Raw genomic sequence first — 20,500 nt, forward strand, 5'->3', positions numbered from 1 at the left:
CTGCTCACAATGTTTTTTTTTGTGCTGAGTCACACTTTCCCTGAACTCTGCATCACATGCAGCGGATCAGATCAGCTCAGAAAGCCCTTTGATGAGGCTGCTGTTATTTCTTGTTTTCCTTATTGTGAAGAAATCCCACGAAAGGACCGAAACCAACAACATGTCAGTTCGTCTCTCAACACTTCCTGACTTCCTGTCTGTGGCTCTCAGCTCCGAGCCCATTGACTCCTACCGAAGATCATAAATCTTTAAAAAACACCTTACAAATATGAAGTTTCATATTTAAAAAAAAAAGGTTCAGCAATTTCCTCAAACAGCTGCTCATTGTAGTTTTTAACAAACAGGAGGAAACAGTGCATCTGTTGGGGACTATTTCCAGCGGCGGATGAATCCACATGTGGTGCTGTAGTGAGTGTTTGGGGCAGCAGGACGGTGTGTGTGGGGCGGAGTCAGAATAAACTACAGTGTGTGTGTTCATGGTGATGAAGGAACACGTCACCCAGTGCAGCAGAGCGGCTCGCTGATGTGTTTTAATAGTAAAATGTAGAATACCACCACACTTAATAATAATAATTTCTGTTTTAAATTAACTTTACAGTACACTGTATGTTCTCTCTGTTAATTATTCAAGTTGAATTTTCATTAATAAATATGTCACATTTACATGTAAATTTTTTGGTCTATATTAATAGTATGTTATTTAGTATATGTCTGTAGAGAGGGAAAATAATTCAGTCGTCCTCTGTTTTCGCTTCATTTATTTCTGGTTTTTGCCTCTGAGGTCTACAGGGGAACACCCCCTAACACACACACACACACACACACACACACACACACACACGCCATCCAAACCCTCAGGACCTCAACTCAGCCAGCAGGGGTCAGAGGTCAACAGGAAATGGACAGGAAGTGGACCATGGAGGACTGTGCTGGTGTCTGACCGTTATAACTGGAGCAGAAGAAGATCTCCCCCCTGGACAGCACTTCCCTCCCTGCAACACACACGCACACACACGAAAACACACACATACAGCAGCCACACAGTCATGTCCCCAAACCCTTTCCTCTCTTAGTTGCACAACACAAAAATACACACAAACATGGATTTGACTGCACATACAATTGTTGCCACATGCACGCACACACTCGTGCAAATGCCCCCCAACCATCCCAAACACACACACACACACACAGGAATGATGTGATGTGATGTGAAAGTAGGCCTGTCTGCGTGCCGTTTGCAGTCCGTTACAGACTTTCTCTCCCTCAGCTTTGCCACCCAGACTCAACCACACACGCCCCCAAACAAGCTCTACCAATCAAATGCTTCAGGTTACTGAAAGTTAAATTTACCCAGAAGCAACACACGAGCCTGGCTGTGCGAGATACTATATGGCAAATCACACGCTGACAAAGAGTCAAAAAATCTGAATCCCTGGTCGCAACAGGAAGTTCAGAAATACGTCTTCTTGTGTTACTTTTTTTGTTTGCTATTACATGGCTTATCTGCAGCCAGCTGAATGCCCAGTGTTTGCGTGTATGTGTATGTGTGTGTGTGTGTGTGGAACTGTGTAAATACGTGTGTGTGCATTGTATCGTAACTATGATTCCGTGTGTGTTCAGTGCTACACCGAGCCTGTGTTCAGCATTACAAACATCATAAGTGATGCTTTGCCCTCAAACTGTGTGTGTATTTGAGTGTGTGCGAATGTGTGTAAGGGTGTATATGAGTGTGTATAAGTGTGTGTGTGCTCTGCATTAGAAGCACCAGCAGCACCACTGACCCGTGTTCGCCTTGGTGTGTTTTTATCTCTGCCTGTGTGACCCGAATTGTAAATACAGCATCCTCCGCTAAGCTGTGTGTTTTACTGTGTGTGTGTGTGTGTGTGTGTGTGCTATGAATTATGAGCAGCAGCCTCAACCTGACCCGATCTGTGTATGGGCTGTATGACTTTGTATCTTGCATATCAATGCGCAAGTTATCTCTACAAATACGTGTGTGTGTGTGTTTGTGTGTGTGTGAGTGTGTGTGTGTGTGTGTGTGTGTGTGAGCCATGCTAAGAGGTTAATTGAGGGGAGGGCCTCTAAACCGTTGCCCAGGGAAACGCTCTCCCATCCATCACCTCATTGGCTATTCAGCACCATGCGCTGAACAAATAAACTAACGCCGAATCCTTGCTGAGCTCCAGGACGGAGGGGGGAGGAGGGGGCCCGCGGTGGGTCGCTTTGCCCGCCGTCAGAGACTCTTGGCTGGGCCGCTGGGGTGGGCGCGGGCCCCTGCTCCCCGACCTGCTGGAGCTCAGACAACAGGCTAATCCTTACAGCACACAGAGGAGTCGCTAATAGGAGAGGATTAACCCGACAAATACACCCACTCCCTCTGCTGCTCCTCCTGCTCCTCCTCACCCTTCTTTACTCCTTCTCGTCCTCTGGTCCTCTTCATCGCAGTCACTTTTTCACCTCTTTTTCTGTTCCACCTCTTCCTCACCTCAGCTCCTGCTTCCTTCTCTGCTGCCACTTGACTGCTCCTCCTTTTGTCCTCCGCTTCTTTATTATCTGCAAGGTTGCTTCTCCTCCTCCTTCATCTCCTCTGCTCCTCTACTCCTTCTCTACTGCTCCTCCACTGCCTTGATTTGTTATTTCGATCACTGTTTCCTCTTTCTCAGCCTCGTTTGCTCTCTCTCCTCCACTGTATTATGGGCCTCCCTCTTAGCTCACCTCCCACTCTCCTCCTTTACTCTTTCACCTCCTCTGATCTTCTATTTCTGTTCTTCTGCTCTTTAATGGCCTTTCTTTATCTCGAGTTTCTCCTCTTCTCTCTTCTTTTCCCACTCCACTGCTCCTCCTTTGCTCTCTTTTTTATCCGCCGCGTTGCTCCTCCTTTTCATCTATTCCTCCTCTTCCTTCTCTTGCCCCTCTCATTCTCTGCCTCTTCTCCTCTGTTCTTCTCATTTATTATCCTCCTCCTCTCCTTCTCTACACTCCTCATGCTCCTCCTCTTCAGTCTCTTCTCCTTCTCGTTATCTGACCCTTGATTTGTTACATTGCTGCTCTCCTTCCTCAGCTCTTCATCTGCCTCTTGGTTCCTTCTTCTCATCTACTCCTCCTTCACCCCTTCCTTCTTTTCTTTCTGCCCTCCTCTGCTTTTCTACTCTTCCACTGCCACCCATCGCCTTCTCACGTTCTCCTCTTTTGCTCCTCCATTTCTTCATGTGTCTTTGTTCCTCCTCTTTCTTGGCTCTGCTTCCCTGCTGCTCTTCCTCCCAATCCTCCCCCTCACTACTTCATTAAACCTCTCTATTCCCCTGTTTCCTTCTACTCCTCCTTCTCTCCCTCACTTATTATCCTCCTCCTCCTCCTCCTCTACTCCTCACAGATTTCTGTTTACACCACTCTTTCCATCGTTCCTCCTGACCTCCCTCCTCTTTTTCACCTCTCCTCTCACTGCAAATCTTCTGTTTACACCACTCTTTCTGTCCCTCCTCCTTCTGCTTCCTCTGTTTCCACCACTCTCTCTTTTAATTGTTCCATCCTCCTCTCCTCCCCTGTTCCACCATCTACTCCTCATCTTCAGCTTCGCGATATCCTCCTTTCTCCTCCTCAACAGCGTCGGTTCCTTTCCTCGTCTCTCCTCCTCGACTTCTCTTCCTGGTGTAAACAGAAGATGTGAGGAGAGGATGTGGAGGAGGAAGGAAGGGAGCGATCAGGAATGTGAGGATGAGGAGCACAAATACGCAGTAAAGGAGGAGATCAAACGAGGATGAAGAGAGGAGAAGGATGGAGGTCAGAGGTCATCGTCTCCTCCTCCTTCAGCGATTCTCGTCCTCTTTTCATGCTCCTCCTCATCTTCTTGAGCTCCTCTTCATCCTCCTCACATCCTCCTGCTCCTCCTCTCTCACTGTTTTTATGCCATTGTTCCTTCTCTTCTCTTTTTCTCGTCCTCTTGAAACCCCTCTACTCCTTTTTTTTAAACATCCGATCGTCTTTTTACACAAACTTTTCCAGTCTTTCTCCTCCTGTTCTCCTCATCTTCATCTTCTTAATCCTTCCCTACTCCTCAGTCCTTCTCTTCCTCCTCCACCTCTTCATCTCTTTCTCACCAGTTTTGCTTCTGTTTATGCCGCTCCTTCCTCTTCATCTCCTCCTTCTCTTCTTGTTCTCCCCATCTTAATGACCCTCTCCTTCGCTCCTTATCTGACCTCTTCTTTTGCTCCTTACCCTCAGCTTCTTCATCTCCTCCAACCTTCCTCCTCATCTTCCTTTTTCTTCACCTCTCCTCTCCTCCATCTCAGTCCCTCCTCCTCATCTCCTTTTATCCCTGAAACACTGCAAATCTTCTGTTTACATGTTACTCCCATGACCTCCCTCCACTCCTCCCCCTCTTTCTCTCCTTCATCCTTTCTTCTATCCTTCCCTCTCTTATCTCTCCTTCTCCTGCTTCTTCTTCCACCTTGTATTATTTTTCTCTTCAGGTGACCGTTGAGTTGATACAAGGGCTGGAAGTCAGCAGGCTGGAAAGAGCTTTAGTGTGTGTGTGTGTGTGTGTGTGTGTGTGTGTGTGTGTGTGTGTGTGTGTGTGTTGTTGGGGAGTGGATTATCCAGGTTCCAGGACTCGGCTCTTGCCAGCAGCCGAGCGGAAAGCTTTAATGAGAAGTTGCTGTTTACTGAGGACAGAGTGGGACACACACACACACACACACACACACAACGTAGAGACTTTTATAGACTCACAAAGACAAAAAGACACAATAATACACAGTTGTACACAAACACAATGATACACACTCTTACTCGTAAACACACACACACACACACACACACACACTAACCAGTGCAGTAATGGGATTTGGAAGGTTCTCTCTATAAACCAGTCTGTCCTCTGTCTCCTCATTACAGAGGACTGTCCAGAACTGAACGCAAAACACACACACACACAACACAACACACACTGTAACACACACACACATAACACACTGCTGGCTCTACAGTGCAGCAGACTTCTGGGCTCACTAATTATTTGGAAGCTCTGTATCTTTGTCCTTTTTGGTTTGTGTGTCTGTTTGTGTGAGAGTATATGTAGGTGTGTGTGTGTGTGTGTGTGTGTGTGTGTGTGTGTGTGCTGGCTCGCTGCTAACAGTATCATCCTGGCTGAGTTTTGTATGAAGGCAGCAGAAGACACTTTGCAGCCCAAACGGCTGTTGATCCAAAAATATCTTTAAAAATGTTTGCTCTGATTGTCAGAAATGTGATCTGATATCATCTTATCACATTTTATCTTCAATTCAGTTCACATTCATTCACTCAGTTCTTTGTTGGCATTGAAGTGCAGGAACATAATTGCCAAGGTGACGTGATTCATTGCCATAATACAATTAACGAGGACACACAGGATCACTGATGAACATGAACTGAGACGCAACAAAGCTGCGGTCCAACCTGCACGCCTTGACTAACAGTCGCTGCAGTTTACACCTGCTGATGTAGTTTGTAGCAGTACGGAGTTAGGGGATGGCAGTCACTGAGTACATTAACTGTACTTTAATTGGGTATTTCCGTTTTAAGCTACTTTCTACTTCTACTCCGCCACATCTCAGAGGGACAAATTGTACTTTTTCCTCCTCTACATTTATCTGACAGCTTTAGTTGCTTTTCAGATTTAAATTTTACACAGAAAACATTATTTTGTTATAAAACGTTAAGGGTTGAAGCACCAACTAGAAAAGCAGTTAAAAGTAGCTCCACCCTGACCAGACGTTATAGTGATAATAATAATCGGATAATATAGTATATGATACAGTAGCATTACAATGACGGGCCATTCTGCTGCCGAATGAGTCCTTTTACTTTTGGTACTTTAAGTATTGTTGCTAATGCTTTTATACTTTTACTGGTGAATAGGGTATACAGGCTGGCAGATATGGAGCTAAATGGAAATCAAATTTGTAGTTTAGTTTTGGGTGATAAACTTCTTCATCACCGAAATGTGGAAATGTGCGAAAAACCACTTCCTGCCAGGAGGAATATTTGTCTCAGCGGAAGAGGAAATGCATTTGTGTGTATCCCAGCCGCCCTCTCCACTCAAACACACAGTGCTCTCTGGGCGGCCATGTCTCTTTATATGGTTCATTTTCTACAGCCAGTTTGAGCTCAGTGAGCCTGTGTGTGGTTAATAAACTCTCTGTTCTGGGTTATTTTCAGATTCACAGTGTGAAACAGCAGCGCAGAGCTTCACGTTCTGACAACACAGCCAGTGTTCGATTGTCCACACTGTTCATTTCTGATCCACAACAACTATCACCAGTAAACACTTAGATTATCATTATTTTAAATAACGAACACTTCATATTCCACACGGTTCAATCTTTAAGGAGCAAGTATTATTTCATAGCTAAATATTATTATAATGTTCCTAATATTTCTCGTGATTTTGTTGACCGCGTGACCTTTCCTATCTAAATCTAATCTAAACCACTTTATTTGAAGGTTAAACTGAAAGTGAGCACACCTGAAATGTCACTTATAATCCCTCATTGCACTGGAAACTGTGTGCACACATCTACAGTAGGACAACGTCGAAGCAGGAAGTGGGTCTGAAAACTGTGATGGACATTTAGATTAGAGAGTTTGGGACATAATTTTACGGTTAGCCTTTGTTTTCTCTTCCAAATACGTTTGTCCAACCTGCACGGCTGTCTTGTGATGTCACTTTGAGTACAATCTTATTATTACTGATCGAAATGATGGAAAACTACGGAAATAAGACCTTCGTTGCCGTAAACCTGGAACTATCCTTTAAACACTATTTGTGTATTATTTATACACATTGAGTAAAACATTTTCAAATCATTGTGTGAATTGAATTATATGAAATATTAAATGTCTAAATGTGGCTTATGGGCACACAAACACACGCAAACACACACTGCAGTCACAGGTGGTGCCACGTGGTTCATAACGCAACACTTTTTGTGCGTTTTGTGTTTGTATTGTTTATGCACCAATGAGCCGCTGCTGGTCACACTGCAACACCGCACACACACACGCACACACACGCACACACACACACACACACACACACACACACACACACACACACAATAACAAGCATGAATACACAGACAAATGCACACACGGATGACTGCTCCTCCACATATTCACTTTTTATCGGTTTCTGCATGTACAGACATGAATGTGTTCATATGTCGGTCTCTAAAACTCTCCCTCCCTCCCTCCCTCCCTCCCTCCCTCCCTCCCTCTCTCCCTCCCTCTCTCTCTCCCTCTCTCCCTCCCTCTCTCTCTCCTGTCCAGAGAGTTGGATGGTGATTAGCGTTGGGATTCTGGGACTCTGGCCTCAGTTTTCATTAACAGCCATAAACACAGTTCTGCTGCACCGCCGAGACCGACCGCAGGCTCTGTGTGTGTGTGTGTGTGTGTGTGTGTGTGTGTGTGTGTCTACATCTGGACGAGCTTTGATGACAAGAGTGGAGAGAGAGAGAGAGAGAGAGAGAGAGAGAGAGAGAGAGAGAGAGAGTGAGAAAGAGAGAGAGAGAGAGGTGTTGTTTATCATGGCAGTAATTAAGCCCGCAGTTTGGCTTTAATTAAAATATAACAGCAGCACTAAGTATGGACCGGTTGTCACACACACACACACACACACACAGAAAAACACACAAGACATCTTTAGCTCTCTATTTGCCACAAAAGATAAGGTAAAAAGACCAAAATCTGAAACTCTTCCAGAACAACCAGAGAGTGGAGCTGCCCTCAGCACACACACACACACACACACACACACACACACACACACACACACACACACACACACACACACACAGTCTTTAACGGCCAGAAATATTTGTACTGAATCCAAAAAACACTTGTGACTGTCTCCCTAATCCGCAGACTTGAACCTGAACACACCCAGAGCTCTGTTCCCTCTGAGTGGTTTGTTATTGGTCCATTCCAGCCTCTCATTGGCTGGTTCACTTCATCATTACAGCAGCTGATCATTCCTCGGTGTGATCAGCAGCACTGATTGAACAGGCACAGTCTCTAACACATAAGGCTCTATATTGTAACGGTGTGAACACAATGAGCAGCAGAGTGGGAGGCTCAGGGTGTCTCGAAGTGCAGCTGCTGTGCTGCTTCATGTAGGTGCAGTGCTGCTGTGTGCAAAAGCGGCATATATACTGTAACTCGAAAGGTGCGGGTGTGTGTGTGTAACAACAATAGCTCAACAAATGAAGAGACGGCATCTACATCTACAGTTTGTCTGGATAGCGAAAAGTGGCAAGATGTGAACATACTGTGCCACAAATGTGCAGCCAAAGGCACACAGTGTGTGTTTTACAGCTGAGTGTATGTTGACGAACATGTTGAAAGTACAAATCACGTTTTACTTTAATGAGCTCCAGAGCAGCTACTCGACACTAACTGAACATAAACGTGACACCTTTTCAGTCGTAATTCTAATGTCTCAGAAGTCTTCATCGCATCACATCAGTAATGATGTGATGCAGCAGATGAAATGTATTGCAAGGCATTTCAAGACTAAAACACGAAACACCACTTTTGCCATGACGCAAAGGGCTGATAAGACCTGGCAATCGAACGTGTCCCGCACAGACTGGGGAAATACTGGATTTGATCCATCCGAGTGTTTATACTGCAGCGGTGGAATGAACTAAGTACATTTACTCAAGTACTGTACTTAAGTACAACTATGAGGTACTTATGCCACTTTCTTCTTCTCCTCCACTTCATTTCAGAGGGAAATATTTTACTTTTAACTCAGCTACATTTATTTGACAACATAAGTTACTTTGCAGATTCACATTATTAATACAAAACATAAATCAACTAATTAATTATGATGTATTATTAGAGATTAAGCTACCCAGCAGTAGCAGTATAAAGTCATTAAAATAATCTCCACCTTCACCAGCTGCAACATTAAAGTGATGAACACATTAATGCATCAGTCATTATAATTCAGTAATATAATATATATTATTGTGAAATGGGCCATTCTGCATAATGAGTACTTTTGGTACTTTATGTACATTCTTGATGCTAATACTTATGTACTTTTGAGTAAGTAGTGAGTACTTCTTCCACCAGCCGTGTTCTTAGCAGTGACTCATTTGTTTGACTGATACATTAACTGTTTTCTGTGGAGGTTTTTCTCAACCAAACTGGATATTAATTATCTAATTATGGACAGATAAGGTGTGATATGTTACAGATCGTAAAGGCCTCTGAAACAAAAACATCACCTTGGCCTGTATAAATAAACCTGACTCGATGAAGACATTGTAGTCAGTAATTTCTTGTGTTTTTATTGGCTGACTGAAGACACAGATTGTGTTCTCCGCTCATGTCAGGTCCATTCAAACCATCAAGTAGCGCAGACCAGATACTAAAAGGATTTCTAGCTTGACTCGACCCGGCACCGAGGCGGACTAGAACGTGGTGACCAGAGACCTCATTCAGGTTCAGACTCATCGTTGGGGTTAAAGTCTGCTTGAAGACTTGACTCCACACTCTCTCTCACACACACACACACACACACACAGTATGTCTGGATTTAACAGCTGATAGAAATTTAGTCACATAGTCCAAATGACGGTAGCTCACTTTTATAGGCTCAGAGGTGTGTGTGCGTGTGTGTGCGTGTGTGAAACCAGGTGTGAGTTGTCAGTGAAGGAGAAAATTAGCCAGAAAATGACAGCAGGGTACCTGAGTGAGCCAACACACACACACACACACACACACACACACACTTCAGAAAGTTTGCACGACACACACTTCACAAAACACACACACACACTGCATGATATATAATTATATAGATACAGAAATATCCTGAACGTTCTTTCTTTCTGTCTTTCTCTTCGTGTCTACATCGTCAAGCCCGTCACCTTTGACCTCCTGGCCGGGGTCAGGACCGCTGAATGCGAGTCTAAAACAAATCAAAGCACGAGTCAAGGTCAGGTCTTAACCCTCATCCTACCAACATATTTAAGGACTATCGACTGGGAATAAACTACTGTAAGAAACAACCATCATAGCAAAATGCTAACTTATTTCTTCTCAAAACATTCTTGGTTATGTAATTAATGTCATCTGAAAAAAAGACCTCTTGGAGCTCTGGGAGACAGAGTAAACCTCTTCAAATCAGGCTCCTTGCACACCCCATGGTTACGTTTGTGCTTTCCCCCATACTCACGCCATGTCCTGATCATGCTCTGACTGCATGTCAATCATATGCACGACACTATGTTAGTGTCATAAAACATTTTATTAGGAAATTACGTATTGTATTTCTGACTTTGAACATCATGTGACCTTAGGAAGAGCAGTATTTAGGGTCGTCGACAGAGCACATGAGGAAATCTGTTGCATCTGTGTCTGTCTCCTTCAAAATGACCCCTCTGCACCCTGACAGGGTGTGATACTATAAACTAGGACCCATGACAAACATGAACTTAATAAATAGTTCCATCTATTAAAACTGCATATGCAGGATTGGGTGCTTTTGACATTGGTATTTTTAAAAAGCACTAATTAAAACAGAAACAGAAAAAAATAATATGAAGTCATTAGGAACAAACTGATTGACAAAGTCATGAAATATTGGAATGATGGACTAAAACACCTGTGAGATATGACAAAAAGTATAGATGAGGGTTAAAGGGTGTTGAGACCAAGTCAACCGTGACCGAGACCGGCAAAACTCAAGTCGTATAGAAGTGCATTAAACTGCATAATCTATTGTTGTCGTATATTGTAGCTGTCTGGAGGATTTTAACATTATGAGACTCTCCTGGTTGAATCATCAGAATAAACAATAAGACTCTGTGTTGAAGAACATCTGCCTCACTGGAAAAAAAGGTACAAGACCGCGTCCACATCAAGTTTAGGAGAGAAGTCCCAGAGATGGACACATGATGAGACAATGGGCCAGACACATAAAAGGCCTCTCTTTGCTTTTATGACCAGTGTTCGTTTCTTCAGCTGTTTTACAGCAGCTAAGTGTTCTGAACATGATAAAAATCCATCTCTTATTCAGGCTTAGCTTGGTTTGAAAACGAATGTCTAACAGTTAACATTAAGAAAACCATGTCAATGTGCTTTTCAGGGGGTCGCCTCTTTGTCAGAAGTCAATAAGTTAAAAGGTTAATGGACAATGTATTGAAAAGGTTTCAGAAGCATATACCTTAGTCTTATGTTAGATTCACATCTAAAATGTGAGAAAAACGACAGTTTACTCCTCAGTGCTGCAAACATTTTTATATACAAAAGCTGTATATAATCATGCAAAGAAATCTTTGGATAGATAGCCAATAAGATCTCACAACTGCCATGTTCACAAGAAAATACGTTAACTTGTGATCAAGATCCTCATGAAACCTCTCAGGGTGCGTCTATCAGAAACTGGACGGTGCCTTTATAAAGACGTCTCTCTGGATTTTAACTGGATCTGGATCAGTCACGTAGTCAGGAATGGTCAGATGGTTTTTTGGTTCTCTGTGTCTTTGTTTGTGTTTTGTATTGTTCTGCATGTGTTTTCCTGTTAAATTGTGTGTGTTTGTATAAAGGCCCATTTGGGGACGGGTGTTGCAAACTAGCTTAGAATGCTATGAATGCTTTAGTATGTGGAATTGGTCCATGAAGTGCACTTGTCCCTATAAAAACAATCACATTGATGAATTTAATCAGACTCACACTTTTCACACTGATTTCTTTTCCGATTCTTCAGCAAGCCCTTCAGTTTGGATTCTTGCATGTAAGCAACAGAAAAAAAAAAAACCTAAAATACAGAAACTAAACCAGTGTCATGTATGATATCAGCACTTGTTTATTGTAATAAAAACCTCTGAATACAAAGTACATTCACAGGTACAGCAGCGGGGCACTGAGCTGCTCTCTTTGATTCCTACAGCAAACCAGTGATGACTACAAATATTCAAACTCATACACCATTTTACAAGTTTATATCCCATAAACATACTGTTATATTTCAGAATAAACACACTGTTGTACTTACATACAAATAGTCCAGGCTTAGATCAATGGTTACTCGTCTGTTACTAAGCTGTCTTACTAACCAACCAGCAGAGTCCTACACAGGTTTATTTACTGGAAAATACAAGAAAGTAGAGATCTGACTGACAGGTCAGTGAGAGTTTCAACTTGTAGAGATTTGATTGACAGGTCAAAAGAGACTTTAATTGCCTAGATGACTGGGTTAGCTGGCAGTTGAACCATGAACTCCATGAAAAACAAACTATTGTGTCTTTAAAAGCTGGAACGTTTGTCTTTGAGAGAAGCAGGGGAGAAAGATGGGTGATAAAGATGGATTGCTGATTTGGTTCAATTATGCAGTAGCAGCAGTTAGCTAGCTAGCTAGCAGATAGACAGATAGACAGATAGACAGATAGACAGATAGACAGATAGATAGATAGATAGATAGATAGATAGATAGATAGATGTGTACTTCAATCCTTCCTCCTTAATCAATCTGAACATTCTGTTGCAGTTAATAATAATAATAATAATAATAATAATAATAATAATAATATCTCTTCTATAGTTATATATACCTGTTACAGTTTTTTAGGAGCTTAGCACAAAGACTGGAAGTAAGGGGAAACTGCTAGCCTAGCTCCATAAAAACTTTGTTTTAGCTTTTGATTTAGCAAGGCTGGCAGGCTAAGACAGGCTACAATGAAGCTAGGCTAAGACACTGGACAGCAGAGTTAGGACGGAGCAGTAACCTCTTACATTTGTTTTAATAATTTAAGCGTGTTTGTGTAGTGCCACCTAATTTTGGGGAATTGCTGGGGGTTGATGTAGTTGTTGGTTGCATGCAATGCATTCATAGGTTTATGTCAATTAGGCCACACCTAGAAGAATTTGCCCATCAATAACATGGTATAAAACATCAAATAAAATGAATACATTTTTTACACCAAAATACCAAATGTGGTAATGAATGGATGACATTTTTACGGGAAATCAGGGTTGAAAATGTAACCTCCTTGGTAGAGGCAATAAAACAACTTTCCAGAGTATTGGGGTATTTTATAAAGCCCGACTGATGCTGCATTTGAGTCCAATACTAAAATCAATATTTGAGAGTTTAAATTTGGCATTTATTTGTACTTTTACATAGATACTGACATATCTGTGATAAGCTAACATCAGCCAGTGCTGGCTCTTGTATTTCTTAGTTAAGTTAGCAGTTTTGTCCCGCTTCTAGTCTTTGTGCTAAGCTAGGGTGAACACGTCCTGGACCTATCTTTGTACTGGACGCACAGAGATGAAAGTAATATGCATCTTCTCATCTGACTCTGGCTATAATGACAAACGAGGATTTCCCACAATGCTGGATGGCTCCTTTAACTGTGGCCAATTGTCTTGATCAAGTAGGGAGGATTGATTGAGTAGAGACAATGGAGACCAAAAAGATTTCCATGACAGTTCCTGTCAGTTCCTACCAGAGTTTCTATTGGCCGGTGAGCGGAGGTGGATCAGCTGATTATCTGTCGTTCACCCTGTCCGCCAAACCCTGACTGTCAATCATCAACTACAGGCACCAGGGCTACCAAAAAGTGAAAAAAAAGTCAGAAAAGAGATTGATTCGCCCATAAAATGTGACCCTGGGAAAACAAAGTGGAACCACAGTTCTCACACTGCAAAAACAGCTGAAAAAAAGAGCGACAAGAGCAAAAACCCATGAGAGGGGGAGAACCGATAATCCACTGCGATCGGACAAGTCCACTTAGGCTTCAGTTTAATCCACATAGAGAACAGTGCAGCAGACAAAAAAGTACAAATCCACCTCCCGAAAAATGGACTACCAAGGACGTGGAGGGAAAAAGAAAGACCCCAGAAGAACCCAACACGATTAATTCCTTGTCATTCGGGACATTTTCTCCAACAAAAATGTTTTTTCCTTTAATCTGCGTTTTTTTGTGATTCGATTCTCTTCGACAGAAACTTGTACCAAGAATGTGCAACATGAAGTAAAAAAAAGCAGTTCACGACCACAGGCAAGGAGGAAGGGAAGAGAAGAAATCCTCAGAACTGCACCAGAGAGGAAAAAAAGCTTGAGGACTTAATCTGTTTTCTTTTTGTAAATTGGAGGAGGAAAAAAAGAAGCTTTAGATGCTCTTTGTGTCTTTAGTTTTGTCTTAAGGCAGTCTTTTTTGTCCGGCCCCCCTCTCCAGCTCGGTGCTCGACGACGCTCCACCTACAAGAGGATAGATACGAACGTCTTACACCTCAGGTAACGCAACGCAGAAAACACATTCCATGCAAAATGTCTCATTAATGAGAAAAAAATGTCAATAAAAGTAGGATTAATTGAAAGCTGGCTGAAGAAAAAAAAAAATGTTTAAAAAAGAAGCTGATTAAAAAAATGTAGGAGCGGTTTGCAGAGCCACAATAACGCAAAATTAATTCTTAGATCAGATAAAAAAATTTATAAAACAATTGAACTGCGCATAAACTCACACTGTCACAGTTAAATGTACTCATAATATTAATTGTATTTTACTTAGTAAATAGAAGGAAAAAAGATACTCTAGTTACTGAAGTGATAGAAAAAAGATGAAATGGTCAAATTGGATGCAACACTGATATTTCTGATATGAGCACAAATGTTTCGAAACTATCTTTTTAAAATAATTGTGGCCCTCCACTACAATTTGGCACACAAAGCCAAAGTGCCCAAGCTCATGGGAAATGCATAGCCTACTGTTGTGTGAATTCAGCCGGGGCATTTTTGTCTGAAAGTTAGCTCATCGCTGACCAAAACGTAACCTAAACCTAACCCCCTAAAAAACTAAACTAAATATGTGCTTAGTTTGTTTTTAAAAATTGAACTTTATAGCAAGTTGACATCAGTTTGTTTGTTTTTTTAAACAATATTATGTGAAGATATTTGGTTTTTGTAGAATATGTACGAACTGCAGTTTATGTTCAGTTCAGTTAAGCAGTTGTAACAGTTTCGGTCGGGTTAGCCAACAGTTCATGTGTCCAAGTTAGCTAGCTATTTGGTTTAGCATCTGGAATAATTTAATTCGAGTTAGCTAAAAGTTCAATTTAGCAGCTAAAACAGTAACAGAGCAGCACATGTTAGTGCAGATTAGCGTCGGGTTTTAGTCCCGGTTCAATCAAATGAAAGTTTCCTCCCATAACAAAACTTGTCGTCATCAGTTGGAAATTTAATCCAAGTCATCAGCACCGAATCTCCCCTCTGGGGATCAATAGGCTTATCTTTTCTTATCAGAGCTAACCCATCCACACGCCAGGAAAACCTCATTTCTATATGCTGGAGATGACCTCTGAGGCAAATTTGTGATTTGTGATATTGGGCTATAAATAAAATTGACTTGACCTCCTTTTTCTCCACCTCAAACACTTTCCTGCTGGGAAACATTTCTGTTTCTTGTTGTTTGCATTTGAAAGTATTTGTATATCTACTTTGCATGTTCTTGCTCATTTTGAAGAATTTCAGGCAACCATGGTTGACACGACAGGTTTAACACTTGTTAGCAGACCGGGGACAGGGACAGAAGCTGACTCGCACAGCTGCTGGTAGCTGGCCATGTGGGCCAACTGGGCTACTTGTACTTGTGACTGGACTTGTGTAGCATAATTTCCCCAGTAAGAGCCAACAATCTGACATAAAAAAAACTACCTCCAGCGAAAACCAGTACTCTTTAATACTTTACCAGTACTACTTCTAAGCTGCCAATACGCTTTCTGCCACTGCTGCTTGTACTCAACCAATACTCCTTCTAAGATGCTAATACTCCGTATACTCTGCCACTACTCAGTCTAAACTGCCAGTACTCCCAAAACTCAGCCAGTACTCCATGTACTCAAACAGTAAAGATAATACTAATACCTGACTAAATAAATAATGTGCCTGTAGTACTAACACCGCATTAGTTCAAAATAATTCATTTTCACAATGATAATCCCGTATATTATTAATTTATTATACTGAACCAGTAGTATGAATACTCTCATTTATTACTCTGTGTGTGTGTGTGTGTGTGTGTGTGTGTGTGTGTGTGTGTGTAGAGTGGGCCTGGAGGTACGTACACACTCAAACTCACACACACACACACACGTAAAAACACACTTTAGTTGGCTGGTTGGCTGCAGTGTGTCATGACCTTGCATTAGTTCATGCATGTGTGTGTGAGGTCACATTTTAACTCTGGGAAAGTGGAACATTTAATGTGCACACACACACAAACACACACACACACACAGTCAGAGGTGCTGCTGCCGTTTTCAGGGATTATAGTCCTCATCTAATCCTTTCCTCACTTTTCTCCTTTTCTTTCCTTTACTCTCTTCTTTCCCTCCATCATCCCTTCTTCCTTTCCAAATTCCCTCCCTTTTCCATTTCTCTTTCCTCTTCAACTCCTTTTACTCCTTCTTGTTTCCATTCCTTGTCTTCCATCTTCCTGTTCCTCCTAACCTCCCTTATTACCCTTGCTTTCCTCCTTCTCTTTCTTCTCCTCTCCTCATTTCTCCTCTGCCATTCTCCTCCTTACATCCCTTCTGTCCTCTCTCCTTTCCCCTTTCATCCTCTTCAATTCTGTCTTCCTCCCTCCTCCTCCTCCCTCCCATCGCGGCAGCATCTGTTCATAATGAAATACACAGTTGGACGTCGTAGTCGTTTAGCGCCTCCTCCACGCTACCTGCTCCAGAGGTTACCTCCCACTGGGCGCGTTTGTTAGACATCATCAGCACCTCCCCACAACCTTCCCTCCTCCTCCTCCTCCTCCTCCAGATGTCATTGATCTGGGAAGTGGGTCACAACAGCGCTGGATCAAAGCCAGGTTACACAAGGCTCCGAGGCAGATACTGCTTGTAATTTTAGCGTGGGTTAATATTTAGGGGGGAGCAAAAGAAATGCGATGGCTGATGTTTGGAGCATTTGCAGGTTCTGATCAGCCCGCAGACCTGACAGATGCTGAAGGTGCAGGGGGTGAAGATCTTGACCTGAACGCCTCATGGATCTCTAAATAGGACAGCCAATTTGGAAGAAGCAAAAAAATATATTTGGAGTATTTTGTTTTTGTAGCTACAATGAATTTTAAAAACAATTTCTAAGGCACCAAGAAGCACAGGCAAAGGCATTTTAACGTTGATATGTTATCAATAAAATCATGTAATTTGAGATCCATTTTTAAAAATAGATTTTTTTTTTTTTACAGCTGTTTTCATTACTTTTGCAACAGAAAAAAGATTAGCAATGCATTTAGCATATAATTGGACAAAAAACATCAGATTTATCCAAAGATTTTTAAAAAGCACATGATATCCTTCACTAATAACCTCCTAATCTCTGTCAGACCAACTAGTTTCCCAATATTACAAACTTAGGTTTTGATCAAACTCACAGAACTTTATTTGAAATTGTAGTGGAGTTCCAAAATATCTTTTGGGGAAATGTGTCTAAAATGATGCACAAGACATAGTGAAGCCATAAAAACATGGAGTCTTGGGTTTGAATATTCTTAAACATCATATAGCTTCAGTGAAGAGTTGGACCAAGCTGATCCACACTACAGTGCATTTGATACTGTACTGCCCCCCAAAACTATAGACTGTGGTTACACTGGTCAAAATTGATGCGCCACACACACACACACACACACACACCTACCACCCCATCCTCCACATTTATTTCACGACACACTGCTCCCTGCATTAGCACTGAACATTGTCCCTTAACACTTCCTTTGGTTTCAAGTTGTCCTTGGTTTGGAGAGGCCCTCCAATCAGAGAACTACAAGAGGTCGTGGGAAAATAACTCCACTGCAGAATAAGATGTCATACGTGACCATTAAACATAATCAAAAGCTGACAGAGGACCACATGTAAAGAAAGGTGCTGAACTTGAAGACCACTCACACCTTGCTACTTTAAAGACGCACTACTTCCTGCATTAGCACTGAACATTGGCATTGGACATAAATCATGGGCTGCAGAATTGTCCAATATAAACATAATTTTTAGGGTTACTGGACTGGTCCTGAGCATTTTTACAGGTCACAGTAGAGCTTATTGAGTTACAGCAGCCTGATAAATTCATCCCTTTACTGAAATGTATCTCTTGAATTTTTCATATTTTAACTCTGCAAGGGCAGATTTTGCGTCTAAAACAATAGAAGAAATGCTGTACTTGGGTTTAAAAAGTCAAGACAATTGCCCTTGCTGTTTACTACGGATAAACTGAATCAAAGTGGAAAAACAAACATCAAGGCTCTGCTCATAGAGAAAGGTTACAAAGCCTTAAGTCGATCAGTCTGTTCAAAGAGCAGGTTAAAAAACATGAAACACTCCCAAGCATTTAAACATCAGCCTTCCTCTGAGGACAAAGCCTCAAACAGACCACATTCAAACCACGACTAAAGGTTGTTCAACCTCTTACTGAAAAACGAGCCTCAGATATAGTTTATTTTCTTCTTTGACTTTGGGTTGTTAACCAGAAGGACAAAAGGCCATCCGCTGAAGGAACTAAATAAAGATTAGAAAGATTCCTTGCATGACTCGCATAAATATAACAAAAAGTGCTAAGTAAAAACTCAGATGAATATTATAAATATGCTGGTAGTTTGGCCTTCCCACAGTTGATGAGAAATTAGTTTCTTATCACAGACACCCACAACTCCACAAACACCTCCATATTTCTCTTTACTCTCCAAAAGATATCTAAATACTATGCTACACTGCTCTAATAAACACTCTGAAAATGATAAATATGTGTTTCTCCTTCAAGGACACCTCACAGTTATATTTGGTACCTTGAGCTGCTTTGTATGCAGTCAGTGCATGTTTGTGTTTGTTGTGCTTTTTCTATTTTTTCTTTTGCCGATTAAGACAAAGTTTCTGACTCTCAGCAGAGGAGGTCAGAGGTCAGCGTGGAGCCACAGCAGGCAGCGGTTCAGCACCCAGCTCCCCGACACCAAGGCAAGGACTGCCGGTGACTTACTGAAACATTTGCTCCAGAGTGGGCTAGAGCCAAATTTATACTTCTCTTTCGAGGTTTTCCACTTGTATGCTATGGGGAAAGTAAACCCCCCAGATTTATCCTGCCGGTCCAGGATCAAACCACCGACCCAATATGGCTTTTCTAACATTTATTTAAACATTTAAAAAACATTAGCATAAAGAATGCAGTTGTTGCAGTCCAGGGTTTTGCAGAATCATCCAATACTGAAGTTTTGTCTGGCCAGTGGAACGATGTAGGAATTTGACAAAACAATCCCAGCTCAAGGTCCAGAGTTTTTAACTGTATTACACGTTCGTCATCACCGGACATCATCAGATGACTTATGTTGACATGTTAGCTCTGTAGCTTTAGATGAATTTATCCATAGCACTTTTGGGATTTCTCATCTATGTTGGCTGAAACTTAAGAAATAGTTTGACGTTTTGGGAAATACACTATATATATCATCAAAAGCTGACAGAGGAGCAGAAATCGCTTGTAAAGAAAGTAAAGTGCAGAATTCAAAGATATTTCAGCAGGGACAGACACTGTCAAAAACAGTCTTCTGGAAGAAATTGAAAAAAACACAGACTGCCAGTCAAAATATTCAGCTACTCTGAGTTCAGGGGCTGATGTGGGGCAGAAATGGGCTTTGATGGAGCCCTGCTGAAGATAAAACAACAACCCTCGGGCGATATGTAAAGTGGAGAAACCTTGCCACTTGCCATCCCACCGGCCGTTAGGTTTGATCAACTGATTTAGTGCTCGATCACACTCTGAATTATGAGTCAGGAGGCATCGGGGGAGGGGGTATGTTCACATAGCACCTTTCTGGGCGTTGAGATGCTTTTAAAAAAGGCATGCAAAATATGATCTCCATCTTGGGAACAACATGCATCCGAGACTAGACCTGATTGATACAAGAGAGAGACACAACACACTCTTTGGGGAACCAAACTACTGTATCAGGGACAAAAAGCAAAACATCAGCTTCATTTGCAAACTCTTCAAACATCCAATCATTGATCCAATTCAATGTAAAAGAGTCAATTTGTTTAAAAATGTCCGGCATAAATGAGAGATATAATTGGATATCGTCATCATAGAGGGTAAGAGATGTCTTTAAAATAATAAAGTAAAGTAATCATTTCACCAAAATACGGTCAATGCATCTTCAGTGTCATGCTATTGCCCTCCTTGAAGAAGAGCTGTATTTAGCCATGTTTTGAAAAAAAACAATGAGTGTATGTTTCTATAGATAATTTGATATGTTTTCCACCATCAAAAATTGGCATAATTGGAAACCACTAACTTTTTAAAGCCTGCTAGGGTTGAGTGTTTGATACTCAAAACGTTGATTCTGGGTGGAGTATCTTTTTATGGCCGACTTAGAGGCTGTCTCCAAGTCAGATTTATGGTCAAATTAAAATTTCCCCGTTAATGGAGTCTGCCGTTTGTTTTAGCGCAGGAACA

The 20,500-nt window shown here is 41.8% G+C and overlaps 1 protein-coding gene across 3 annotated transcripts in view; it reads right to left on the reverse strand.

The window, feature by feature from the left end:
• LOC122880738 (protocadherin-1-like) overlaps positions 1–20,500 on the reverse strand; it is a 215,082-nt gene that overhangs the window by 50,651 nt on the left and 143,931 nt on the right. Inside the window, exon 5 of one of the 3 annotated variants that reach the window (XM_044206154.1) lies at positions 11,838–14,257. The exons of the other annotated variants lie outside the window; for them this stretch is intronic. Coding sequence (XP_044062089.1) covers positions 14,199–14,257 — 59 coding nt within the window. The 3' untranslated portion in view covers positions 11,838–14,198. Of the gene's footprint in view, positions 1–11,837; positions 14,258–20,500 lie in introns of those variants that run through there. 3 annotated transcript variants of the gene reach the window in all.

This window comes from Siniperca chuatsi, linkage group LG8, assembly GCF_020085105.1.
Source record: "Siniperca chuatsi isolate FFG_IHB_CAS linkage group LG8, ASM2008510v1, whole genome shotgun sequence".
NCBI classification, from domain to species: Eukaryota; Metazoa; Chordata; class Actinopteri; order Centrarchiformes; family Sinipercidae; genus Siniperca; species Siniperca chuatsi.